General features: G+C 40.1%; 3 protein-coding genes across 9 annotated transcripts in view; 2 read left to right on the top strand and 1 right to left on the bottom strand.

Annotated features, from left to right (window-relative positions):
* The window catches only part of SEL1L2 (SEL1L2 adaptor subunit of SYVN1 ubiquitin ligase), a 73,854-nt gene extending 69,048 nt beyond the window's left edge, over nt 1-4,806 (top strand). For all 3 annotated transcript variants that reach the window (XM_061622589.1, XM_061622588.1, XM_061622587.1), the window contains 2 exons: nt 2,141-2,269; nt 4,686-4,806. In XM_061622589.1, the coding sequence (XP_061478573.1) occupies nt 2,141-2,269; nt 4,686-4,805 (249 nt within the window). In that variant the 3' untranslated portion in view covers nt 4,806. The remainder of the gene's footprint in view (nt 1-2,140; nt 2,270-4,685) is intronic.
* A 6,832-nt stretch (nt 4,807-11,638) lies between these two features.
* NDUFAF5 (NADH:ubiquinone oxidoreductase complex assembly factor 5) lies at nt 11,639-26,785 on the bottom strand. Of its 2 annotated transcripts, none has more exons than XM_061622586.1 (11): nt 26,708-26,785; nt 24,600-24,640; nt 22,888-22,951; nt 21,031-21,078; nt 20,824-20,927; nt 19,435-19,474; nt 17,070-17,267; nt 15,018-15,078; nt 13,019-13,102; nt 12,121-12,203; nt 11,639-11,968 (listed from the first exon to the last, which is right to left on the bottom strand). In XM_061622586.1, the coding sequence occupies exons 7-11, from the start codon at nt 17,223-17,225 to the stop codon at nt 11,879-11,881; spliced, it is 474 nt and encodes a 157-aa protein (XP_061478570.1). In that variant the 5' UTR covers nt 17,226-17,267; nt 19,435-19,474; nt 20,824-20,927; nt 21,031-21,078; nt 22,888-22,951; nt 24,600-24,640; nt 26,708-26,785; the 3' UTR covers nt 11,639-11,878. The 2 variants fall into 2 exon arrangements, with proteins under 2 accessions (XP_061478570.1, XP_061478569.1); XM_061622585.1 differs by lacking the exon at nt 26,708-26,785 and adding an exon at nt 26,353-26,654.
* The window catches only part of ESF1 (ESF1 nucleolar pre-rRNA processing protein homolog), a 49,458-nt gene continuing 48,466 nt past the window's right edge, over nt 26,423-27,414 (top strand). The window contains exon 1 of one of the 4 annotated variants that reach the window (XM_061622583.1): nt 26,423-26,648. The gene's annotated coding sequence lies outside the window, so the exon portion shown is untranslated. Of the gene's footprint in view, nt 26,649-26,694; nt 27,159-27,414 lie in introns of those variants that run through there. The other 3 variants (XM_061622582.1, XM_061622581.1, XM_061622584.1) reach the window with 3 other exon arrangements.

Here is a 27,414-nt window from a genome sequence, read left to right as displayed (position 1 = left end):
AAATCAGAGATCATGAGATTTTGCAAAGAAATGCAAGGGTGACAGGTTCATTCACGGAGGAACTGTATGATGAAGAACCAGAAATTTTAGTAGGTGAGGTGGAAGCTGCTCTTAAAATACTTGGAAGAAACAAATCACCAGGAATAGATGGCATACCAATAGAATTGCTACAAGTTACTGAGACTGAATCTGTCCAAATTTTGTTAAAAATTTGTCAACAAATATGGAAAATAAAACAATGGCCCACAGACTGGAAGCTTTCAGTATACATCCCAATTCCAAACAAAGGGGATCCCAGGGAATGCAGTAATTATCAAACTATTGCCTTAATATCCCATGCAAGTAAAGTAATGCTCAATATTCTACAACAAAGGCTCTTACCATATATGGAGCCAGAAATGTCAGATGTCCAAGCTGGATTTAGAAAAGGGAAGAGGTACTCGAGATCATATTGCAGATATACGTTGGATAATGGAACGGACCGAGGAATTTCAGATGAAAATCACCCTATGCTTTATAGATTACAGCAGAGCCTTTGATTGTGTAGATCACGAAAAACTATGTAATGCTTTAAAAGAAATGGGGGTGCTACAGCATCTGATTGTTGTGATGTGCAAACTATACTCTGGACAAGAGGCTACTATGACAGAATATGGAGAAACCGACTGGTTCCCAACCGGAAAGGGTGTGAAAGAGGGGTGTATTTTATCATCCTATTTGTTTAATTTATATGCAGAACATACCATACGGAAAGTGGGATTGGTCCAATGAGGGAGGTGTGAAAATTGGAGGGAGAAATATCAATAACTTAAGATAGGCAGATGATACCATACCACTAGCAGAAACCAGTAATGATTTGAAACAAATGCTGATAAAAGTTAAAGAGGAAAGCACAAATGCAGGGCTACAGCTGAATGTCAAAAAGACTAAAGTAACGACAACAGAAGATTTATGTAACTTTAAAGTCAACAATGAGGACATTGAACTTATCAAGTATTGCCAATACCTTGGCACAGTCTTTAACCAAAATGGAGACAACAGTCAAGAAATCAGAAGAAGGCTCTGACTAGGGAGGCAGCTAAGAGAGAACTAGAAAAGGTCCTCAAATGCAAAGATGTATCACTGAACACCAAAGTCAGGATCATTCAGACCATGGTATTCCCAATCTCTATGTATCGATGTGAAAGTTGGACAGTGAAAAAATTGGATAGGATAAAAATAAACTCATTTGAAATGTGTTGTTGGAGGAGAGCTTTGCGCATACCATGGACTGTGAAAAAGACAAATAATTGGGTGTTAGAACAAACTAAACCAGAACTATCACTAGAAGCTAAAATGATGAAACTGAGGTTATTATACTTTGGACACATCACAAGAAGACATGATTCACTAGAAAAGACAATAATGCTGGGAAAAACAGAAGGGAGTAGAAGACCAAACAAGAGATGGATTGATTCCCTAAAGGAAGCCACAGCCCTGAACTTACAAGATCTGAACAGGGTGGTTCATGACAGATGCTCTTGGAGGTTGCTGATTCATAGGGTCGCCATAAGCCGTAATCAACTGGAAGACACATAACACACACACACAAATTAGTCTTATTTTGACATGGGAAACTAGGAATGCACAAATAGTAAGATGAGACCCAGTGGCTTAGATCCATATCACCCATACCATGCGCAAGTAGAATGTAGTTCTACACCCTGCCTGGGGTAGTATTTCCTTCAACAGGGCAATCCTTTTCCTTCAGTCATTTGGTTTTGTTCAGAGGGTGTGGAGAGCTGCCATTGGAAGGGGCTGCTGAAAAACCTCCCTACAAAAGGGGAATGCCCCCTGCAGAGCTCTGGAACCCAATCTTTTTTTTCTGAACTGCCTTTGAGGAAAAAGCACTTATTTCCATCATTAGAATCCTAGGCCGACTGATGTTTATAATTCACGAAAAAGCCCTAAGGCTTTATTCTCAATCATGTTAATTATACAGACAAGCAAGTCAACAGAACTTTACAATTTGGATTGTCCCTTATAGTATCAATCAAAATGATTTTAAGCTCTGCAATTACACCGCTTCTGGAAGGTGCCTTAATCTTAGATACTTTCATAGAGCCCCCTGCAAATATTAGGAAATTATTTCTATCTTTAGGACATACATTTAGCTAGAAGATGGTATGACCTGGCAGCTGAAACAAGCCCAGATGCTTTTATACCAGTGTTCCTAGCATATATAAAACTAGAAGTGATGCACCTGCTCACGGATCTGCAGCTTCTCAATGTAAGTATGATTTACACAAACTCAATCTGTTGTAATATTGTTAGGGCTGCTGTTCCAAGATACCCACTTCGTGAAATTGCTGTTCATTTATACTTGTACTTTTTGTAGTTGTCAAACCTAAAGAGCTGTTAAACCAGTTTTAACATTCAGGCCACCTAAGGTGCGCCAAACATGTAAATGTCATTGCTAATTGAAATTTCACACTAGAATGATTTCCTTAGATGCAGAATCCTTACAAAAGGGAATTCTTGCCTCTTAATCCACAGAAGTGTGATTTTAAGTCTAGATGTACAAAAGCAAATATGCATTTAACTGTGTCTCTACTAAGCCCAATGGCAATTGTTGTCTTTCCTTGAGTGGGACTGTCATTCTACATACTTTCTTCAAGTGAAGGACAGTTCAAGAATAAAATATGCATGTACTCTTTACCAGACTGAGGATCCTGTGCCATTAACACAGATCATTCTTACAATAATTATTCAATATCCACTGCCAAAAATGGTGAGATCAGTATCTGCCCACCAGTTTGTTTTGGTAACTGGGAATAGAAACCTTAAGTGTGCACCCACAAAAATAAATAAATAAAATGGCTTGTGTTCTTGGGGACAGGCATGGAGGACTCCTTACATGCTACACTATTTTCCTAGGTGGATTGGAGTCGCTGGGATTGGTAAAGGCCACCTTCCATTTTGTTCTCGTCTCCTAGCTTGGGGTGGAGGAGGCATTTGTTTACTCATAGATGGATAGATGGATGGTTTTTCTGCAAACAGGTTTTTTTTGTAACACCTCCCTCAAAGTGGTAGCGGATCGATGCCTACTTTAAGAGCCACTTAACAAACTCAGCATATGCATGCTCCTTATATGGTGACTTATTCTGAGAATGTTAATATTGTTTCAGTTATTACCATAAGTGTCTGCAGGAATTTTTCCCATGGGGAGGGGGAAATAAAACATTGTAAGGGGGGGAGCAAGCTAGTTTCTCACAAAAGAATGAGAAGAATAATATAAAGGAGGCTATCAGGATATTAATTTCATGCCGGGGGGGGGTTGAGTAAAGCTGTTTAGAGGCACCTAGGGGAGCAATATTGTGACTCCCTCCATACATTTAAGATCATCATGTGAATAGCTTCACTCCTTTCTGTGCTCTCTGGGGTAACAATTTGAAGCTCTGGGCCACATAGAGGTCATCCATGTTGCAGCTCTTCCCTGTCTATGTGTCACATTTCTGGAAATGAGCAATGCTGATGTGGGGAGGAGCTGCACCACAGGATCATCCCATGTGGCTCAGGGTATCTGACATTACATTTACAGCACAGGAAGGAAGCATGCTGCAATGGCTTCTATGCCACAAGTCAATGGCAAAAAGAGAAAAGAGTCATTTGACAACAGCTAGAAAGTTTAATGTTGTGGCATACAACAGGGACTCAGTTTAAGGAGAGTGGAAGTGGGGAGAGAGATGGCTTTAGCAGAGGCATTCTGAATGAGGGCAGGGCAGGGGTGTAGTCATCTGGGGGCTTGAGTGGTCTTAGACCCCTTAATCTTTTGGGAGCAGGGTCCCAACAGGGTCCTTAAGTCTCTGACATCCTATGAGCCAATCAGCATGAAAGGGGAGTGTATTAGCCACTGAGAAGTCTTCTAACACGCTTCCTTGTCATTTCCTGCTGATTGGAGCCAATCGGAGTGAAAGGAAGTGAATCAGCCACTGAGAAGACTCTTTCAGTAGCTAACACTCTCCTCTTTCATGCTTAGTGACTCCTAGGGATGTCTGTTGTTGTGGGAGAAGGCATTAACAAAGATCTCATTCTTAACCCAGCAGCAACAAAGGGGTATGTGGCTGTGACTATCATGAGGGGACCCTGCACTTCTGAATTTGCCACTACACTACTTTGGCAGAGGGAGATCCAGGAACAAAGGAGATTCCACAAGAAATTATCAAAATACAAGCCAAGCTTTTAGTCACAGGAATAAAGAGGGGTTGCAAAGAAAAAGTGGCACATGGGTATGGGAAAAGGACCTGAAGGTAACTCCTAAGACCTTTGAACCAGGGCAGTTGTCTCTCTCATACACAGAACTGAAGGTTGGGGAGAATTTGGATGGAAGGGTTATTGGTGGCTTTTTGTTGTCCTTGAGATGTTTGTGGAACTTCCAGGAAGAATTGCTAGCCAGTTAGAGCCATGGAGGTAGAGTGCAAAAGGGAGGTCTGAGATACAAGGTAGGCTTCCATGTCATCAACAAAGCTCTCATGGAATTCCAAGCAAGGAAGAAAAACATTGTATGAGAGTAGTTAGAGAGAAAAGTGGATAATTTAGAAAATGGGTTATTTAGAAAGAATGGTGTTTCTCAGAGTCTGCAAGCCATATTTACAAAATGAAGCTTTTCATTTTAAAAATTTATTATTTTTCCTTCTCTTCAATAGCTTACTGGAAACTGGAAACTACCAGCACTGGACCGCATGCTAAGACTACACTGGGATATGTTTGTGATGATAGTCATTGTTATGTTACTCATACTGTTAATAAATGGAAGGCAAAATTAAATAGTAGCAGCATGAAAGCCCTACTCATTTTTTTTTCAGATTTCCAAAACTTACAGTGCAATCCTGTGTATGTCATCTATTGAGAAGTCCCCTTGACTTCAGTGGAGCTCACTCCCAGATAAGCCTATGATTGCAGCTTAAAACTGAAAATGAGTTTTAAGTTAGTTTTAATGAGGCTGCATTTTTGAGATGGCTGTTCATTAATATTGCTTATTATGATGGGTGAGGACTTGGTCTGCTTTCTGCAAGGATCAGTTGTGTCATTAGGTTCCCCACAGGGAACTCAGTTGCACAGCCAATCCAGGCATGTCTCTGCTTGCCCCGTATCTAATGTCACATAGGACATCAGATGTGGGGCAGGTGGGCATGTTTTAGGGGAAATGGTATTGCACGCTAAATTGGGACCTGTGTCAGGCCAGGCCAGCGTTTCCCTACCTGTGGTAAATAGTATTTATCACTCTTCAGCAATGCTTTTGCTTTTTTTGTCATGGTACATACCAGTATGGAGGGCTGACAACTTTTGTTGTTGTTGCCCATGTCAACTATTTTGTGCTGGCACCCATGGCAATTTTATCAAGATATGATACTGGCACCTAATTTTTTACGCTTGCCCCTCAGCATGGCTTTCATCATTTATGGGAAGGTAGGGTACATGTTTAAGATGATTCAGAAGTTGTGGGTTTAAACCCTCAACTCCATTTGATTATATGCTTCTTCAAGTGGGTGGTTTGGTTAAGTAATTCCTGTGTTAATAAGGGATGTGTGTATAGGTAAAAAAAATTGCATTAACTATAAACAATTTGTGGAAGCAACTTGGGTTGTCAGTCTCAGGCAAGAGCACAAAGGGCTGTGTGTAGTAATCCACATGTGCCATGCACTTGGGCTTGCTACAATCCTCTTCCAGAGTAGCATTTTTTAGGGGATGTGGAGGCCAAAGATAAAATCATAATCTTCCCTATGTGCATGTGGAAGGCTTTGCACAGACACAGGAATCTCTTTTGATCCCAGCTTTTGGATTGGAAGCTAGTGCTGGGCTCATGTGTGAAACATGCCTGTTATATTACATAATTTTTCAGACCAGGCTTTGGTCTGAAGGCACATGAGGCCACCCCCTTGCTGAAGCTAAGCAGGACTGGGCCTGGTCAGTGCCTGGATGGGAGGCCGCTTAGGAACCATATATATGCTGCCTTCATGAAAGAAAGGCAGGATATAAATGTAAGAAAATAAGAATAAACTCTAAGCAAATGCCCAGTATTTGCAACTCTAGCATGTCATCCAAGACGACTCACACATATCAAGTATAAGTTGGATACAGATGCATCCAAACGGATAAAATTATCTGCTTTCTAGACATCTTTGGAAAAGTCCCTACAAAAATTGTGTACAAAACTAAGTCATGGTACTAAGAAGGGCACCGTTTGTGAGGGGGCAATTGTTTTAAGGCATAACCTACAAGCAGGAATAGGCACTCATTTCCGCTAAAGGAAGAACTATGCAGCAGGACATCCTAATATACTATAAACCAGTTTGTTCCTTGCCTTTAATAAGTTCTATGGGAGATGTCCCACAGGATGGCATCAAGGCTGTAAATGCTACTGTACAGCCAAACTGCTGTTTGCTTCTCACTGAGGCTGCAGTAAAAATCCTTTTCAAAGTGAACCAAATGCTAAATTTTCAGATGAGTAGTTTCCAATATTCAATTAGCCTATTGTGGAAAACCTGATTTTTGACCTCAAGCATTTTTTTTACACTGCTCCTGAACTAAAAAGGCTGCAGAGTGGCTTATGTAAAATAAGTAAGACACAAATTAAGCCCTGGTTGTAGGCTTACAATCTAAAAGGCAGTCTTAAAATTACAAAGGTACTATAATGAGCAGCTAGAATACAAAAAAGGTGAGAAACTAATGGATCTACTCTCAGCAGAACTGATTAAGTGGCCCCATTTACCCCCTCCCTTCTGCAATATAATCTCATAATGGTTTATATGGCTGTGTATTGTGATTCTGCAGGAATATAGATGAAACACAAATTGTGATTGTAGGTGGAGAATTCAGCTTTCTGAGACCAGCTTTCACTGTTTCAAAAAAAGTGCTTGAAATTGTGTAGGTAACACATGCTGAAATGTCCTACGTAGAGGCATGGATAAGATGTCCTTTGGTGATGTCATGTCTTCAGGTTCCTGCATAGTTCCTTGCTGTCCTCCATGATTAGCAGAAACAAAAGTATGTACATTTGTTAAGTCACAATTCCACTTTTGTCCCAGAATTTTAGTTTTATACCATAATATATAGTTCTGACCATTTTACACGGCTGTAAAAATTCAAGTTGCAGGCTGGGATTCGTCCCACTTTTGCTCTAGTCCACCTAATCTCCTAAAACACTCAAGTTCATTCCCTGCAGGTGGTAACCTTTTTATGATTTATAGGCTAGAGTGACTCTCTTTGAAAATATAAGAAAAACACTAATTCTTTTTTGTACACAAACTATCTTTTGTCAATATCATAAGTAAAGTTGAAAAAGAGGCAGTGTAGTATAGCAGACAAGTCTGAATAAGACACCAAGAATTCAGGTTTGACTCTCTCCCTCAACTATGGAAACATACTGGGTGACTTTGGGTCAGTCAGCCTACTAGGAGGACGAAGGAAGCAAGTCTGCTATTCTAACCTTTGTGGAAAGATAGGATAACATTTATGCACTTAACTGATCAAACTCACTGTCAACATGTACCACAGGAAATGCCTGTGATTTTCATACAGCTACATTACTTTCATGTTCCATTTTTCCACAAGCTCCAGTTCACTGTTCAGTGAACTGGAAGCATATCGAGGCAGAGAGAAACATAGCTGTGTGTAAATCACTGAAAGGAGGAAAGGGGTAAAAAGACTGAACAAGACATCAAATTATGATTTGAAGACAGATAGCATAGAAAGTTGGGGGGGGGACACTAATTGCACAAATGATTTTTGCCTCAGCTTGACAACATTCCCATCCATTGGAAGGAGTTCGACATACATACAGAGGTAGAGCACCTCCATGCAAGGGGCCCTAGTATGGCAGGGCCCTTCCTCATGTGGAAGAGCTCTACACATGTACATTTGTATGTTTGTTGAATGTGTAGATGTCAGGGAAGTGTGGCAGCAGGGGTCGGGGCTCATCCCCTCTGTCTATTCTTTGAAAGCATGGAGATGTTTCTGTGAGCCCTCCCAAGAAGAAACTGAAATGAGTTCAAACGTCTAGCAACTCCAATGATTTTGGGGGCTAGAAAACTGTTGACATGACTTGTTGCCAGCTATGTTCAGGTACTGCCCAGCCACACATCTGTTTCTCCAGCTTGCCCTAGAAATCTATAGAATTGAACAGGTCATGGAGTATAAACAAACCAATATAAATACAAACAAGCCAGCCAGCCAGAACTTTGCTATGCTCATCCAAAGTTACAGGAGGGAGCCTTCTTTGAAATTGGGTGAAAAGCATGACTTCTCTTTTACAAATGATTTTTCTCCATATCCATATTTTACCCTATATTTAATTCATGGCAGGCTCTACAAGTCATCTCATCGAAGCCATTAAGGAAATTAGCTGAGTTTGCACTGTTATAGTGATAAACAGTTGCCCAAGCTTTATACCAGAAGCCAGATGGTTAGTTTGTTGTTGGGAAATGTATCATACTGATTTTAATGAAGGTATGCTGTTTTAAAACATTGCTTGGTGAAATTAAAGGTCCTTCCTTTCAGTCACTCCACTGACTAATGTGGTTTGTTTCATTCCACTGAAAGAAGCACAAACATAATTCAGTGCAATTCCTTGCTTGCCATCCTTCCAATTCTTATTGGTTTTCCTACATTATACAGCCATGAGAGTGGCTGTATACTATAAGCATGGATTTTTTACATTCTGCAAATACCCCCACATGCCATTCCGATGCGTCCCATAAGCTCATTTCTAAACAAAACCTTACAAAACCTATAGTCCTGAACTCAGAAACACTTGCTTAACAACCCTCTAAATTTTCTTGGTGATACACAAAAGTCAGAGAATTGAGAGTTCAATGTATAAAAAGGAGAAAAAAAACACTCCTTTTGTACGTTTTTCTGTCAAGAGTTCTGTTTTAAAGGAATTACACTGGTTTCCAGTTATTTTCCAGCCCCAATTCAAGATGTTGGTTTTGACCTTTAAAACCCTATACAGTTTCAGCCCAGTCTATCTAAAAGAATGCCTCCAGCATCATCAGCGATGCCGCTCAACAAGATCAGCCTCAAAAGACCTCCTCTCCATCCCACCAGTTAAAACAGCTACTGGTGACTAGGGAGAGGGCTTTTTCCATTGTGGCCCCCACTCTGTGGAATTCCCTCCCAAATGATCTCCGCCATGCCTCCTCTGTGATGAGCTTCCACCGGGCCTTGAAGACCTGGCTGTTCAGATAGGCTTTTGGGGTGGGTTAGGTTTTATTTAGGACCCTCTGTGGCACAGAGAGGTAAGCGGCGGTAACACAGCCGAAGCTCTGCTCACGGCCGGAGTTCGATTCCAACGGAAGGAGGAAGTCGAATCTCCGGTAAAAGGGGTCGAGGTCCACTCAGCCTTCCATCCATCCGTGGTCGGTAAAATGAGTACCCGGCATATTTAACTAATGGCAGGCTCTACAAGTCATCTCATCGAAGCCATTAAGGAAATTAGTTGAGAGAAAGGCCGGGGACGGAACTGGCAATCCCACCCCATATATATGGTCTGCCTAGTAAACGTCGTAAGATGTCACCCTAAGAGTCAGAAACGATTTGCACTATAAGTACGGGGACATCTTTACCTTTGGTTTTATTATTGTTGTTGAGATTTTTAATGTTCTAATATATGTTTTTATTCTGTACGTCGCCCAGAGTGGCTGGACAACCAGCCAGATGGGCGACTAATAAATCTAATAAAAAAAAAATAATTTGCTGAAATTAAAAATTACCTGTAACCTTGTTACTGACCTTGCCCCATATGCTGACTATCTTCTGCAGTTTAAAAGTTAAAAAAATGCCTGGCTGATTTTTAATTAAGAAATTTAGCATTCAACTCAATGACAACGTTGGGCATGCTCAGTAAGAACCAACTCTCAGTGTTCTAAACGCCAGACTCGACACTGCTTGACTAATCAGGGGGCCAAACCCACACCAGACCTTTATGTTACTTTAGACAGTCATGGCTTCCCCCAAAGAATCCTGGGAAGTGTAGTTTATGAAGGGTGCTGAGAGGAGACTACTATTCCCCTGAGAGAGCTCCAGTGGCCAGAGTGATTTAATAGTCAGCCACTCTGATTGAAGGTCTGTGACGGGAACAGGGCGTCTCCTAGCAACTCTCAGCACCCTTCACTAACTACACTTCCCAGGATTCTTTGGGAGAAGCCATGACTGTCTAAAGTATAATAAAGGTCTGTTGTGGATGGGGCCAGGGACAGCTTGGTTTAAATTTGGGTGGGAGGCTACACGTCCCTGTTGTAGAATAAAAAGGGGAAACTCTGAAAAAGAATACTGTTCATGTTTTCCTTTTGTAAAGGTGCTTCCTCTCTGCCTAGTGCCCACCTATCCAATCTCTTCCTTTCCCCCAGGTCAGTGTCACCTATCGTAAGCATGACTGCATAGGAGTAAACCCCATTTAAGTCAAAAAGCATGCAAATGATCAAACCTGCCCTCCTCTCCTCCCTTCTACCCCCTCAGTCAGTTTTACCTATCCTAAGCATGTTTGCATGGGAGTAAATCCCATTGAACTCAATAAGCATGGAAATGATCAAACCTCCCCTCATCCTCCCTCCCATCACCTCCCTTTTGCCCCTTCCTTCACCCCTCTCCCTCCTTCTGCTCCCCTCTCCCCCTTCCTTCTTCCCTCTACTCTCCCCTTCCCTTTGGTCAGTTTTACCTATCCTAGCTATGATTGCACAGGAGTAAATACCACTGAACTTAATAAGCACACAAATGATACCTGCCTTTCCCCTCTTCCATCTTCCTCCTCCCCTGCCCACTCCAGGCCTTCCCCACAGTCAGTTTTACCTATTCTAAATGTGATTGCATGGGAGTAAATCCCACTGAATGCACTAGGCATGCAAATGATCAATCCACTCTCAGCAAACTTGCACAGGATCCCATTTCTTACCTCCTGCATTAAAAAGCAAAGAAATTCATTAATAGGCAAAAAACCCTGTGATTTAAGAGTGTACCTATAGCCAACAGGTACGTTCTTAAACCGCAAGGTTTTTTGCCTATTAGTGAATTTATATTCTCTCTTTCTTCCATCAACAAATGCAAAGTAGTATGCGTGTTATTTCCCAGGAGGTCTCCCTATCTAGGCACTGACCAGACCCAGACCCTGTTTAGCTTCAGCAAGATGCAAGGACCGCTAATCTTTTCTTGCCCAAGAGCCATATTCATCCATTGCCTGCACTCTGGGATCTGAATAGCAGCAGTGGGTGCAGCCACCCCATACTCTCACTTGCAGACACAGCATCCCTCAGCTGTTCTGTGCAGATCCGCTGAATGGTAGAGTGTTGTTGTTCCTTTCCAATCATTAAATGATCAATCTGATGACCCTTCAGGGTGCTGTGCTAAGCAGAGAAATTTAAACATCTCTGCCCCCTCAGTGCTGTGACTACTTCCCCCACCCCATCTTTTTACCACCACCAAACTTAGTAGGGTCTTGGAGGTCCAGAAAGTTGCATGAAAGCCTGATTCTCAGCTACCTCCTATTTTAGACCACACCCTGATGCTACGTAGATTATGTATTTTTACATGTTTAGACAGATTATGTACAGAAATACATAATATTTATTTATTTGATTTATATCCTACCCTTTCTCCCAGTAGAAATAAACAATCCGATTGTTTTATTTGGAATTATAGAATAAAAATTCACAGCTCTATGTGAACACTGTTTACATACATAAAGTCAGTGGAGTGGTACACATGCATATATTGTATTTTTTCCTGGCACTAAGGAAAAGTATGATGGGAAATAATTTTGAAAAGCACATGGCAATGTGACAACTGCTGAATATCCGAAGTCCTAATATATCTGCCAATATATCTGCCACTATTATACCACATCTCAGAGTTTTTTCCCTCCAGGAATTAATTCATTAATTTTTCTCAGATCTCCAAATGACGTTGTTGCAGAACCTCTCTGTGCTGGTCTTGCCTGAAAAGAAGACAGATGTGATCATTTTATGTACGCAGAGCAAAGAATTATTTAATCAGGTTAAATAAAAGGTGATAAAGGAATTATCATAAAATTAACTTGCAATATATAGAATATGCTTATTTAGGCATTCCATGTGTAACGCACGTTACCTGTGATTCATGAAATTTCCAACCTATCATGTAATATATTTGAAATGTTGCAGGTATGGTTCCATCATCATTTCCATACATTTCTATGGAAAAAGCATACGTATTTTACAGAATACTAAAGAAATATTGAAGAAACAAGTTTAATCTGTTATAGAATCTAAGTCTTTAGCTTTTAAGGAGAATGGAACACAGATTGAATTACTCAAGCAGACAGTCTTAATTTCTGTTCTGCATAATGTACAAGTAAATTTATTCTATTTTTAGATACTGATGAGCTATGTAGTCACTGGATTGCACCACTCAGGCACAAAATGAGCAAACTGTCTCGGATTGGCAGCACTAGTCAGTCATCCAAGTGGCCAAATGTACCCACCCACTTCTGTACCAGGAGACTTTCTGGCCAATATCTACCGTTTAATTCTTTAAGGACAAGGGAAAAGGACACTTGTGTAATTGCCATCCTAGCGTGTGGCATTTCCCTGGGTATGGTGACTCCCTGCACCTCCTTCTCTACTGGCCCTTTTGACAGAAGAAAGCAAAGAAAGGCAAACTTTGTATCATGGTTGTGTTTCCCCAGATAGGTGAAGCAGCTGTGAGTGCCCACTCTTTCTTGGCACAAAGGAAAGTTAAATATGTGTTAACATCAGAAAGCTGTGTGTGTTATAGTGGAAAAGAGGAAGACGAGAGAAAACAGAAAAGGTTGGGCAGCCAGACTTGAAAATACTTATTTGCAAGCAAGGCTGATGAAACTATATGGCACAAGCATGTTCAGAGACAACTATAGCTCAAAATTCCAGCGTACAGAAAAATTTTGACTATTTAAGTCAATGCATCTCTATCAAAAGATATCCATCTCAGCAAGTCAAGATAAGTCAGTTTGAATGGCAAGCTCACTTACCTGTGTACACTGCTGCTGCCGCCAACATAGTTGCCCTGTGTAGCACAGGTTTTCTGCTCCAAGAGCAATTACTCTCTCCCATACCTAAAAACAGTTTTCAGGCTTTAAAAGAAGATATAGCATACACCATGAGTTTCACACTATGTGAATTTCAGATCAATAATACAACAGCAAGAGACAAGATATACAACTCAAAAATATTATGTGCAGCCTGATCATGTGCATGTGTACTCAGAGGGATGTTCAGTGGTGTTCAATGAGGCTGCCTCCCAGGTGTGTACAGGATTGCAGTTAGTGGGTTGTATCCAATGTAGTGCTAAGTCACGGTCCTGTCAATGCAAGGATTTCTATTTGCCCAACGGACTTACCTCCCTCTGCTCCCCCCGTGTCCTCTAACCCTCCAGAGCAGATTTGGGGAAGGCATGGGCCCGAGCAGGGGGAGATGATGTATAAGTCCCACTGTGCAAGCAGAAATCCTTGCACTGATGGGACAAGTTAGCTAAATACCACCCACTGTAAACAAAACCTTCACCTCTATATATTCTTTACAAAGCAGTACTGTATATATTTGAGTAGTCAGTGCAGACTACTAGATACTTGGATAAACCACCTTAGATGACAATGCCATCCAACAGTTGTAGAGAAAACATGCCAGTAGTATTCTTCCTTTCTAACACAGGACAATATTCTGTAAGTCTACTTAGAAGTAAGCGCCACTAGGGAACTGCGTATAGGACTGTAGCTTAAATTTATATTTTTGTGTAAAATTTAATTAAGGGTGATTTAAAACCAGAGTTCTGCCCTTTGATAGACATATCACCTGCCCCAGCTGTTAAAGTGACTCCTTGAATTCTTTACATTAAGGCAAAAACAGAAATGGCTCTTCAGCTTGGTCTAAAATTAAACTGGAGATTCACAACTAAACAGAGGTGGCGTGTTGCTTACTTAAGATGCACACTACCAGTCAAATGTATTATACTAGTGTTCCATCTTATCTTCAGAGACTAACAGACATTTGCTTGCCCAATACCCAACATCTGACATTAACCTAAATGGTACCAAAAATTCTCCTTTGACAAATCTGCAGGATGGGGATAAGGAACCTGTGGTCCTCCAGATGTTGTTGGACTCCAGATCTATCAACACTAGTCTAAGGGTTTAATTGTATGTTACATTGATAGGTAATGAATTTACTGTATTAATAACATGAAATTAAAGCCTCAGATATCTGATATAAGCTTTATTTCAGTAATATTGACAATAACAAACCAGCCCCAATGGCAAATGTACCAAAAATGGGGGGAAAACACTTACAAACAAGGCAAAACACCATGATGAAAATTGGTGGTGATGCTTGCAGTGACTGAGGTTTTCTGTGAGCAAAATGTCAGATTTTTAAAATTAACCTCCTTTTGAGATACAGTAACTCAAGTTATTGACAATTTTCACAACAGTCAACTTTAGGACTTTTCCTCCTTAGAAGAAGAAATTTAAATTAAATTCTGTGGGGTTTATCTTTCCTTTTTGTAGGGAAATAGTAAAAAAAATAATGGCACCGGTGATGTTGAAATTAAGGTCTTATGTAGAGGTCAAAGTTAGCAAAAGCTACAATTCTTTTTCTATTTTTACTTGCTTGCTACTCACCCAGTATTTGGTGTACAGTAGTTAACAACTATGTAAAAATGACATCCAGACTATGGTGTATAAAACTTTTTTTGGTTGAAATTGACATCATTTATAGAAGCAGAGGAACTGAAGAAAGTGCAAACCCTTACAGTGCCATTTTTCAGATGACCTCCCCCACTTCCTGACCTCCATGTAAATCAGGGCTGCCCACATAACATTTTTGAACTGTGTTTTTGGTGTCTCAATACGGGTAGGAATGATATATATCTATATTTGGATTTTTTTTAAAATGATGCAGCAACCGCCCCCTGGTGATGATATACAGAACAGGAGGCTATTCTGATAATTTACTATTTTTAAAAAGTGGACTTGCCTTGTAGATCATTCATAATTTCAAACATCCCTGGATAGTTAACTTGGATTTCATCAGTATCCTAAAAATAGTAAAATTTAGGTTTTTAAACATAAAAAAAATGCACTTTGAAAGATTTAATGGTGGGGCAGCAGAAATACCATTACAAGACTTAAAGCTAACCATGACTTATTACTTAAACTCCATCCCACACACCATTGCTGTGGTTGTGTACATCAAGAACTGAAGGAGAGTATACGTTTAGAGAATACATTCAACAGTAGAATGCTGACAGCATATACTGAGGCAAGAAGAGCCCACTGAGGTAAGCAAAACAACAATACACCAAGCCAGCAATAGGAAGACTTTGTGCTACTTTTATGAAGTAGAGAAATAAGAAAGAAGAATGGCTCACAACTAGATGCCTAACTAGCAAGAAGACCCAGAGGCAGAGTCTCTGAAGGGAGAAGGGAAAGAGTAGACTCAGTGAGTGGAGGAGGCAGCAACCTGTGGGAATAGCCTGGAAGAAGTGAGCTATGGTTATGGAGAAGCACACACATAAATGTCCGTATATTTTCAATGACTTCATAAGACATGATTTATGGAGCTGTGGGTAAGAGCTCATTCTTCAGCCCATTCTTTTTCCTGTTATCTGCTGGTTTTAGTCCAAAGATCCTGGCTTGCATTAAGCCTGAGTTCCTAGTTATTCCCAAACAAGGGAATTCTAGCTTAGTATTTTTTTTGTTATTTAATTTATATCCCGCTCTTCCTCCCAGAAGGAGCCCAGGACAGCAAACAAAAACACTAAAATATCCTAAAACATCTTAAAAATAAAAGATTTAAACACATATTAAAACAAAACATCTTTGAAAACCTTTTTTTAAAAAGCTTTAAAAAAATCTTAAAAAGCAATTCCAACACAAACTGGGATAAGGTCTCTACTTAAAAGACATGTTGAAAGAGGAAGGTCTTCAGTAGGCGCTGAAAAGATAACAGAGATGGCGCCTGCCTAATATTTAAAGGGAGGGAATTCCACAGGGTAGGTGCCACCACACTAGAGGTCTGTTTCCTGTTGTGTGCAACTGACCTCCTGATAAGATGGTATCTGCAGGAGCCCTCACCTGCAGAGCACAGTGATCAACTGGGTATATAAGGGATAAGACAGTCTTTCAGGCATCCTGGTCCCAAGCTGTACAGGGCTTTGTACACCAAAACCAGAACCTTGAACTTGGCCCAGTAACTAATGGGCAGCCAGCTTAATGTATGCTACAATATCTGCGACATGCAACAGCAACAGAGGATGGATGAGGGAGGAGTGCACAGTCAGGGTACTGCATATGGGAGGCTGTGAGCTAGGGAGCCTAGTAGATGAACATCACATTATTTGAACCAGATATATTTTCAACTGCAGCCCTCCTTTTAAGATCTTATTTCACAGAAGATCTCAGTTCAGCCCAACTAACCAAAATGTTTTTACAATGACTTCAGACTCACAGCTGAACACTTGCCTTGAATCATGTTCCACAACATAGTGAGATTATGAGCTAAGAAAAATGTTTCTTGAATTATCTTTGTTTAAATCCACAGCATATGGAACAAGGACCCTTCGATGCAAGAGGCAAAATCTGAAAGCAAATCTTCCCTTCTTCCCCACCCCCCCATGCTTTTTGGTATAGCTGCTCATTCTCCCCTCCCCAATATTTACAAAACTGTTGCCACATAAGCATTGTTTAAATCATGTGCTAATTTAATCACCATTTTCATATGCATTATGGACTCCTTTACATAATCAGGGGAATATGAAAAAATGAATTGAGGTTTTGTGGATTTTTTGCAACTCATCCTTTTTTTAGTTTTTGTGTATCTATAATTCCAATTCAACATCAGTTGTGAAATAAAATTCTTCTATATAGCTCATGAGCATCTATTAATTTGGTTCAATGAGCATTCTAATTTATGGAAAAACTCACTGGCAACTTAGGGCTTGCAGATGTCTTTGCACCAAAACAAAATAATTAGACTTGATTAGGTATTGTTTTCAGGGCTGTTCCTTCTTTTCTAACTGATACTTACCACAGTCAGTGTGTTGAAGCCAGCTCTTCCCAGTAGATGTCCTAAATCACTGACAGCAGTAAAAGGAGATACATGTGGAGAAAATCCACCTTCTCTTTCCAGTTCTGCCAGCTGTAAAGAGCAACGAAGCTCATAGAGGGTGTCTCCCCCAAACATGGCACCAATAAATACTCCATCTGGTTTAAGGACTCGATGTATCTAAAATAAATCACCATTATTGAGTCATGGAGTAGCAACAGAGTCTTAGATCGGCGGCGGGGAGGGGGTGGGGATCTGGCAACTTCAACGTACAGTTTCTGGTGAATGCTAAAGACTCACCCCTTTACCCTGGCTTTTGATACCTGAAATGTATATTTTTTGTGATTCTGATTATAAGTTGCTTTTAATAATGTATTCTAAATTGTTGTAATTTGCCCTGGGACCTCAGGTGAAGGGCGGGTAATAAATTTTAATTATATCATCATCATCACTGATCCTAAAACATTACTTCAGAGTTAGTCTCATTTATTTCAGCACAATGTTAATGGATATTAAACAGTGTGCCACTGCAATTTTCTGATTATAGTTACTTTCTAAGGCAAATAGGAAGCTTTTAAGAATTTCCACATAAATATTTCTTCATCATCCTTTAATCACACACCACCTCACTGGATTTAAAACATAAGAAATTTTTAACAACCACAGCTAACATTTCCTTACTTGTCGCTCTCCTAGATGACAGATATCATAAGATTCCTTTTGCTGAGCGCCTATGCCCTTGCGGTGCGGGTGTAGTGGAAACTGTTGCCCATGTACTTTTAGCTTGTCCTTTTTATCATGATCTTCGTCTTTTAACCATAACCCCGATTATCCAAACAATTCCAGGTAGGGATCCCACATTTTATGCCAGCTACCTTTTATCGGACCAAAACCCCCAAATTACAAACAGGGTCGCGAGATTCTGTGCCACAGCAATTACCCATCGTAGAGCATTGCTAGCCCAACCATCTGCAGAGTCTTGAGCGTTGGTCTTTTAGCTACTCCCGGCCCTTGTTTAGTAAATGCTTGCTGTTTTAATTTGTCTTGTATCAATTTTGTATTCTGATGTTTTGTACTGGTCTCTGACCGTAAGAATAAATTCATTCATTCATATTTACTTGTCCAAGTTGCTCAAAGCATGTAAATAATCCTGAGAAAATACCTGTTGGTTGAGTTAGGCAATGACTTCAACAAAACTGGCTAGTGAACTTTATGAAGAAGGATTTTAACCCAGGTCTCATAGGTCACCAAAAGAGCGCCCGCAGGCACACACTTGCCCACAGAGGCTTTCCCTGATGTCCACAGCTGCAGCCAGCAGTTTTTCCCCCCAAGCCTAATAGCTGGCAGGGAGAGAGTTAGTGTGCATAACTGCACCCAAAAAGGTTGGCGATAATCTAAACCAAGCCCTACTCACTATACCATATTAGCGAAGGTAAGTATGACTAATGCATTAGAAGTAGGATTCATAAGCCAACAAAAAAAAAAATGGCTTAAGGCTGACTAGGCAATACAGGCTTGTTGGAGAGAAACAAAAACAATCCCTGGTTTGGACATTACGGGAAGCCAGGCTTAATTGTAGCTTCCTAATTTGTTTCTCCTGTTTGCAGCCAGGGAGGAATGAAGCACAAGCAGTCAGGCAGCAGCACTAGCACACTGCTTGTTCCCAATAAACCACAATAAACCTGTGAATGTGGCCTACGTGTCTCTTCCTCCATCCTACCCCCACCAGTTAGCATTCCACGGTCACTGGGCCTGCACACTCCTCATTGGGCTGTTTTCAGGGTCCCCACCACACCCTAAATATTGTTGTACCTCTGCAAACCTCTGGGCTATCTTAAGCATGTTGATACACTTATGCATGGATGTTGCTCTTTTGATACATAAGTACCAGCACAAAGAGAAATGAATTGGAATACAGGATGACAGAACATCATGAACAAAAGCATCTGATTAAAAGATAGCAATGCAGAACACCTGAATGCTTATCAGCTTTCTAAAAAAATCAACACACAGGATACCTCTATGCCCAGGCAGATATACAAGTTGCGATTTTCACCCCAATATACCCGGTAATCTTTTTTAAAAAGAATAATAAAGTGATAATCCCAGTTTCCAAATGGAAAAGATAAAGGTATGGCAATCATACAGCAGCTGTAATACTGTCTTAGTACACAGTATCTTGGAATTTGTATTGCAAATCGAACAAAACTGTAGGATTAAATGTTGCTCTCACCTGCAGTCATAGACCCTCAGCCAGATTCTTATCTATTCTAAAGAGAATATTGAACAGCAGTAAAACATGGACCATTATCAGCGTCCTTATAGGGATAGTAACACTTGTACTTACCTCATGCAATGCTTTGGGAAGATCATTTACCCAGTGCAAGCTAAAAAAAATTAAGTGAAAAATAAGTTAATAAAAGGTACAGAACTCTCTCGCAGGTTTTAGGCAGTACAAGTTGGGTGATTGGCACAAAGGCAAGTGTGTTGAACACAAACGTGAAACATAAAGTGCTAAGACACTGGGTGTGAGACATGCTTACACTGCAGTCCTATGCACGGTTACTCAGAAATAAGTCCCATTGAGTTCAATGGGGCTTACATCTTGGTAAGCATGCATAAGATGGCAGCATTAGAATCTGACTTTTCTGCACATCTACTCAAAATATCCACTTAAATTGGCTAGGCTTTTAAAAATATATTGGGAAAGTTATGTTAGAACTGTCTGCTGTTCAGCAATTGTATTTGCTGAATCAGATGTACAAAAGCATGGCTGTGTTTGAAAGTAACACTAAGTCACGGTTTAGGACAGCCTTCCCCAACCTGGTGCCCTATAGATTTTTCTAGACTACAATGTACATCATCCCTGACTATTGGCCATGCTGGCTGGGGCCGCTAGGAGTTGAAGTTCAACATCTGGAAAGAACCAAGATGAGCTTGGTTTCTCGTGTTTCTCCCCCCCCCCCGCTTTCTCTGATGCAGCCAGGATGATGACTGGCAGTTTTAAACTCAACTTGTCATTTTGTTTGAACTATGATAATCTAAACAAGCCATCTTCATAACCTATGATTTAATGATGCCTTGCTTTTAAAACTAGTTGTTGTTAACAATAACAACAATGCCAAGTTTGGAAGAAACAACAGCCTGAGTTCAGGGAGAACATTGGAAGCTGCTTATGAGTCAGACCAGTGCCCCATCTAGCTCAATATTAGCTGCATTGAGTAGCAGTGGCCTTCCCATGGTTCAGACAGAGTTCTCTCCCAGCCCTACCTGGAGATGCCAGGGATTGAACCTGGGATCTTCTGCATGCAAAACAGATGCTCTTTCACTGAGCTATGGAAGTAAATACTGCTGAGTCTTCCCTCTGCACACACAGCTGCGGGAAAGGAGGTAGCACATGACCCCAAGGCTTGCCGCAGTTTGTTCCCATACCACTAAGGTATGGGTTAGCATTACATTCAAATGCAGCCAATATGTAAACTAACACTAGAAAAATAAGAAACATTTCTGAAACCAACTAGGAAGCCTTAACAATAAAAGGACTACATGTATGTTTTAGAGACCAACAGTGCAACACCATGCATGCCTACTTAGAAATAAGCCCAACTGAGTTAAATGGGATTTACTTCCAAGTAAGTGTGCATAGGATTGCTTTATGCACATCCAAAAACCTTTTCAGATCCCAGCCACAATCACTATAAATTGTTTTGTATACTTTAGTTCAGTTGTTAATTACCTCAGTCCACTGACAACAAGATCAAATGAATTTTCTTTGAAAGGAAGAAATTCTTCATCAGCTATAACACTGACTCTGGGTATTTCCGATGCTATTGTGTTTTTCTAAATCAGATTAGAATAGAAATGGTTTAGAACTGCAGTCAAGGCTGTTTCACTGTTCGATATTGTGGATTAAACAGCTGGCAAGCAGAAGACAGCCACTTACCAAAGCATTTTCGGCAACATCTGCTTGAAAAAGCCTTTCAATGACATCCTGAAACAAAAATGGATCACAAGTTGTCATCAACTGTTTTGCTGATTTTATTTGGGGTTGGTGGGCTGGGGGTGTTGGTTTAAGTGGAGAGAGAAAAAAGTGGAGAGAGAAAAAGGGTTTTATTCAGCTAGAAGATAATATTCTGTGACATATGCCATAATTATTAGTTTCTTACAGCACATAGAAATTTATGAGAAAAATACTTCTGAAGCAGCAAGTTATAAATATTGATCAATGAGACCACAAACAATACAATTGTTTATTATCAAAGCTACCTTCAGACATTAATTAATTAATTAATTGCATTTACAAATCACCCTTTCTTCAAAAAGAGCCCAGGAGGATGTACAATAAGAAATAAAGCAAGAAAATACATCATTAATGAAGCACATGCAAATAACCAAAAAATAAGAATTCTAATAGTTGAAGATTGGATCTTAAGACTTTGGGACACAGTTTTTACATGGTTAAATTAATGAACATGGTAAGGATCAGAGAGAGTGCAATGTTTTTATTGAAAAAGGAGTATGTTCATTATGTACTGGAATAACAAAGCAAGAAAATGTATTACCTTAGATACTGTTGGGTTCGCTGCAATGTATATTCCATTTTATTGTATATTTATGATGCATTTTTATCTATCACAAACAACCACAATTTATTTATTTATTTATTTGAACCCAGGGTGGCAAACAAAAGCACTACAAACACTTTAAAACATCATAAAAACAGACTTTAAAATACATTAAAACAAAACAACTTTAAAAACCTTTTTTTAAAAAGCTCTGAAGACATCTTAAAAAAAAGGTTAAAAAACATTGTTAAAAAAAAGGTTTAAAAACATATTAAAAAGCAATTCCAACACAGAAGCAGACTGGGATAAGGCCTCAACTTAAAAGGCTTGTTGAAAGAGGAAGGTTCCTGTTGCACATTCCTGAGCCAAAAATCCTTGTGGGGACTGTAAACACTCCACCCTCCACCGATCTTAGGGACTGAGTTGGGTGGTATTGGAGGAATTTCTGCTGATACCTGTGCCTCAAGAATAGGGTCCAGTAGCACAAAAGCTGCCAGAGCAGCTCTTTTAGAATCAATGTTACATGCTCCCATCCCAATGCCACAGTTAATAGCTAGCCAGCAGCATTCTGCACTACTGGCAGCTTCCAGACCGGGTTACTGATGCCAGACTATTTAGGCCACACATTTATTCGTTTATTTATTACATTTATATACCATCTTTCCTCCAAGGAGCCCAAGTACATGGTTCTTCCCCTTCCCATGTTATTCTCACAGCAACCCTGAGAGGTAGTATATATGAAACAACATCAAATATTATTCCTGACCCTGTAGGTAACTTTAACCACAGGCTGAAACTCTATACCCATTTACCTGGGAATAAGCCCCAATGAACTTAATGGGAGTTACTTCTGAGCAGACATGTACTGATTACACTGTTTATTATTTTAACTTTTTTTTGACAAAACTTATAATCCAGTCTGTTATTAAACTGCAATCCTAGGCATACTTACGTAGATGTAAATCCTACTAAATTCAATGTAATTTAGTTCTGAGTAATGAAGCATAGCACTGGGCTATTAATATGGCATTGTCTGTGGTAACACTCAGATTTTTTGAGATAACAGGATTAAACAGAATTGGCTTTGAAAGGGCAAATCTGGATCCAACCCACTGTTGCTCCAATTTTTAACATCAAGTTTATTTCTGCCGCAGCAAAGAAAACCCAAGGTTTATTTAGTGCTTAGTTCAGTCTATGTAACTCAAATTCAGGGCTAAGCTATAGAGAAATCGTACCTTGTTTATATACTGAGCTATGTAACTTCGTCCACAGCCAAGATCCAAGGCAAGGGGAAAAGTCCTTTAAGAAAAATAAATGGGGCTAATTTGCAAAGATGCAACTCAGTCAGCTGTTTAATATACAATGCTTTGGTGAAATACTTACTTTTCCAGTTAGACACAGGCTGTTATCTTGTATGTGCTTATCTGGGAACTCAGTGGAACTTAACAGTGAACATTAGGCTTGATATATAGGCTTGATCTGATAATGTATATTTAACATTATTGCTCAAGTCTCTTCCTCAGAAGTATTTGTGACTTGTATGTTACCTGATTTATGGTCACAATACTTTCCATATTTACTCATAAGTCTCTCTGGATAGTATTCAACTAAACGCTTGCACTAGTAGAATGACTTCAACTAGCGCAAAGATATTCCTCCCCCCTCTTCCGCCATTCCAAATCTACTCCTTGGGGTTGGGGGAAAACCCAGAACAGATTTAGGGTGGAAGAGATGGGAAGAACGTTCTGTTGTGCAATGAAAAATCCTTGCGCTGATGGAACGTTCAATTTAATGCTACATTAATGCAACCCTCTGTGTTCAGTGCAGCTTACTCTCTAGTTAGTGTGTTTAGGACTGCAGCTTTGGTCAGGAGATCATCTGCTTTAATAGCAATTGTAAGAGTTTTCATTATTACATTCACAAGTTCTAACTCAGAAGTACACACAACATATCTTCAAAGATGTTCCCTCAAAATATATTGTAATTATGCTGTATTCTATTGCTGTATTTTTGTTTTTATGTGATTCACTTTTGTTTTCATCTCACTTTACATTGTTTAGAGATTTAATTATGTTACTTAAAATGTGGATTACTGTTATTGTTGGCAGCTGTATTGAATGTCAAATATATATTGATTTCTGTTGAATGTAAACCACTTTGAGAATTCTTGAAATACAAAATTGAAGTGGTATGCAAGTTAAATACATAAATTTAAGATTTTAGAAGTTAAAACATGCAAGATGAACACAGCTTCCACAAATTAGTTGTCCCACCTGCATATGGTTGTTTGGAAGTATTGTGAATTCGCAGGTTTATAATCCATTATGTTGTCAAATCTATGGAAAGAATGCTTCAACACTACGCACCTTATCTCAAAGTTTTACTAAAAAAACACAATGGTACTTCTAAATATGATTACATTTAGTCATCTATTAAATTTTTACAATTATGCCCGCTTGCTGTTTCTCACTACCAGTATTGTACAAGGTATTGCTTAGTTTCGCAGTAGCTGCTACAGCAGCATTGAAACACTGTATTCCCAAGATAATTTTCTTTCACTATGGCTGACTTCTTTCAGAGAAGAATATGCCCTGTTGCGGGGACGAGAGCAGCACATTGTTAGGGAAAGAATGAGAAGTCCTATTAAAATCCTCACTTTTTTCAAGGTAGAAATAGATAACAGTTCATTTACAACATCAATAAACAAAGAATGGAATTTCAAGGGAAAAAATAGTATATTCTTTATTGTGATTCAAATCCAACCCCCAATCCCACTCCTTCAACTGCATAGAAACATTAAGATTTTGTTGTCCAAAGTTAGCATGAAGCTTTTTTTAAAAAAAAAAACTCTTAAATTATTTTAAAACTTAACATTATAGTTGAATTAGCATATGATTTTGTGAATAACAGGTAGTAGACACCCACATTAAATAAGCCGGTATCCTACCTGGTTATGTCAAACACACGGTCAGCTATCCTACCAGCAACCTGTAATACAGAAGATTAACATTTACTCTACTACTACTACTGGTTAACTGGTATTGTTACCACTTTTGATCTCAGGAATCACTTCATTTTTGATACATTTAATTGAAAGGTATGTTGAAGTACTGGCTCAATTTAGACATAATGTCAAACCATTGTTTGGTGATCAAGAGGGTAATACATTCTCTCCTAACGGAAACTGCTCCAAGACATTTTGCTGTCTGGGGCAGAACAACCACCACCCCCTCCACAAATCTAGGCATGCTGTAATGAAAGGATGGCCAAATTATGCTGGTACCAGAGACAGAAAATCCCATAAGTGCCTTTTCATAGGAGTAAAAATATAGCAATAAATTAAATAATGAACAATTTCCTTTCCTTTCAAGACACATAAAAACCAGCTGTTTGAGGCAGCTTTACAGTAGGGTTAGCCCTCTGCCCCCCTCTTGCAAAAGGGCACCATTTCTGGTTTTCACTAACCATAATTTGCCAGTTCAGATGTGAAAGGCAAACTACACCCAGCTTCATATGATCTTTCCTGCCTTTACAAACCATGGTTTATTAAGCCAGGAACAAGTATTGGGGCCAACTGCTTCTATTCCCAACCCTCACAAACTAGATGAGTTCCCAGTTATGCCCAAATCAGCAAACACTGGTTTAATCATAATTACCTAACCAGAATAAGCCATGTTTTATGAGGCCAGGAAAGGTAATCAAGCACCTTGCCTTGAAACCTGAATTTGAAATGTGTTTGTAAACAGCAGTTTGGGGGGTTGCACTAATCATAGCTTGTCAGTTTGCATGTTACAGAGCGAATCTCACAAGGGTGTACCCAATAGCCAAATCATGCTTTGGTATTAGGCTATACATGAATCAAGTATTAATACAGTATACAAATACAGTTTTAACAGCTTCTCACTGGAATCCCTTTAATATAAAATACAGCATCAAATTTAGCACATCATCAAAAAGAAGGGGAAGAGAATAATCCATTATTTACATACTTTGCAAATTTGATACTATGTTTATCTATTGGTACTCTCAATGTGGTACTAACTAAACATATGCACCATGACTGATGTTGTTGGACGGGGGCTAAACTTACTGGATCAGACCAGGCGAGCTGGAGATAACCTTCTTGTTCTCCCAGGCATTTTAACATTTTAATATCTACTTTTAACACCTACATCTATCACTCACAATCTTAATTGTAGTAATTTTAACATTAACATCTTAAACAGCTTCATATTTTAACTGATTTAATATGTTTTTATACTTAACATTTTAGGATTGTGTCTGTCGTGTCCATGTGTTTAACTATGTTTAGTTATTTTGTTATATTGTTTCAATGTGTTTGATATATGTTTTTAATCGTATACTGGATGTTTTTATGCTGTAAACCGCCCAGAGAGCTTCGGCTATTGGGCGGTATAGAAATATAACAAATAAATAAATAAGCGAACACCTATTTGGAAGAGTTATGGCCCGCTTTTCTATCGAATGATGCTCGACTGCCAAATGCTAAATCTCCCCACCAAAAAACCCTGTTTCACCAAATTCAAGTGCACAAAACTGAATACTAAAATTGGCAGTTCAAATGCATAACACGAGTTAGAGTGATGCCTCCTCCACATCCCTTCCCTTGACATTCTCGGCCGGGGTTGGTGTGGAATGGAAGCCGGGAACGGTCAGGCTGTCACGTTCCCCGCCTCTACCTCTTGCCGCAGATACTCGCAACGCTCCGGCTCTGGCTGTGCCGCCGCCCAGTTCTTCTGCTTCCTCTTCAGTTGCCGATCGAAAAGATTGAGGGCGCCGGGACCTGTAGCACAGCGAGACGCCGCAGCCTTGAGCGCCGCCGCTGAAGGGAAGAAAAGGAGGCAACGGCGGCGGGACGAAGATCTCGAACTAACACTCTTTGCAACCACCGCGGGCTGCGGGCAGAAAAGGCGCGGGCCCCTCAGAAGGGCCCGCGCGCCCATTTCCCTTCAAAGGCAGCGAAGAGAGCGCGAGGGTGAGAAAGGCGAGCCTGCCCCAACCGCAGAGATAGAAAGTGTAGAGTAAAGCACGCACCCCCACTTCGCGAGCTTCCTTTCTGATAACGGGGTCTCCGTCCGCGTGGAAGTCAATGAAATAACAGGCGTCGTTTGTACACTGGTTTTAGACTGGACTAGCCTCACCCATGGCGCAAACTATTAGTTGATCTTGGGAGGGGATTTTTGTTTTGTATTTATTTGTTTCTGCAGATAACTCAAAACGAGTGCCAAAAACAAGAGTGAATGCTAAAGAGATCTTTTCTGACGGACGGGGTAAAGTGTCCTTTCAGAGGTGCGCGCGCATGCGCAGGGCTTTAGTTTCCAAGAACAGCAATTGTGCGTTGCGCGTGATCCGGAAGTGACTTAGATCTTCTGCGCGCGGAAGTTCCTTGCAGGGCCGTGCATGCGCGTTGGGTGGTCCAGGAGCTGCGAGGTGAATATTAAAAGAAACGTGGTACCGGAGGCTGTTCTATGTTAGCTAACTAAAGGTACCTGTTGCCTTCTCATTGGGTTAATAAAATGTATTTTGGTTTTTTAGGCCGAGGGCAGACTTCGAGCTTGTGGGGTCTACAGAGGTTAGAAGTCTTCAGGGGAAGGGGTATATCTCAGCGGCAGAGCATCTGCCTTGCATGCAGAAGGCCCCAAGTTCAATCCCTGGCATCTCCAGGTAGGGCTGGGAGACACTCCTGCCCGAAACTCTGGAGAGTCGCTGCCAGTTAATGTAGATAGTATTGAGCTAGATGG

This window comes from Rhineura floridana, chromosome 4 (genome assembly GCF_030035675.1).
Source record: "Rhineura floridana isolate rRhiFlo1 chromosome 4, rRhiFlo1.hap2, whole genome shotgun sequence".
Classification (NCBI taxonomy): domain Eukaryota; kingdom Metazoa; phylum Chordata; class Lepidosauria; order Squamata; family Rhineuridae; genus Rhineura; species Rhineura floridana.
The sequence above is the reverse complement of the archived record's forward strand: the minus strand, read 5'-3'. Positions and strand labels throughout refer to the sequence as shown.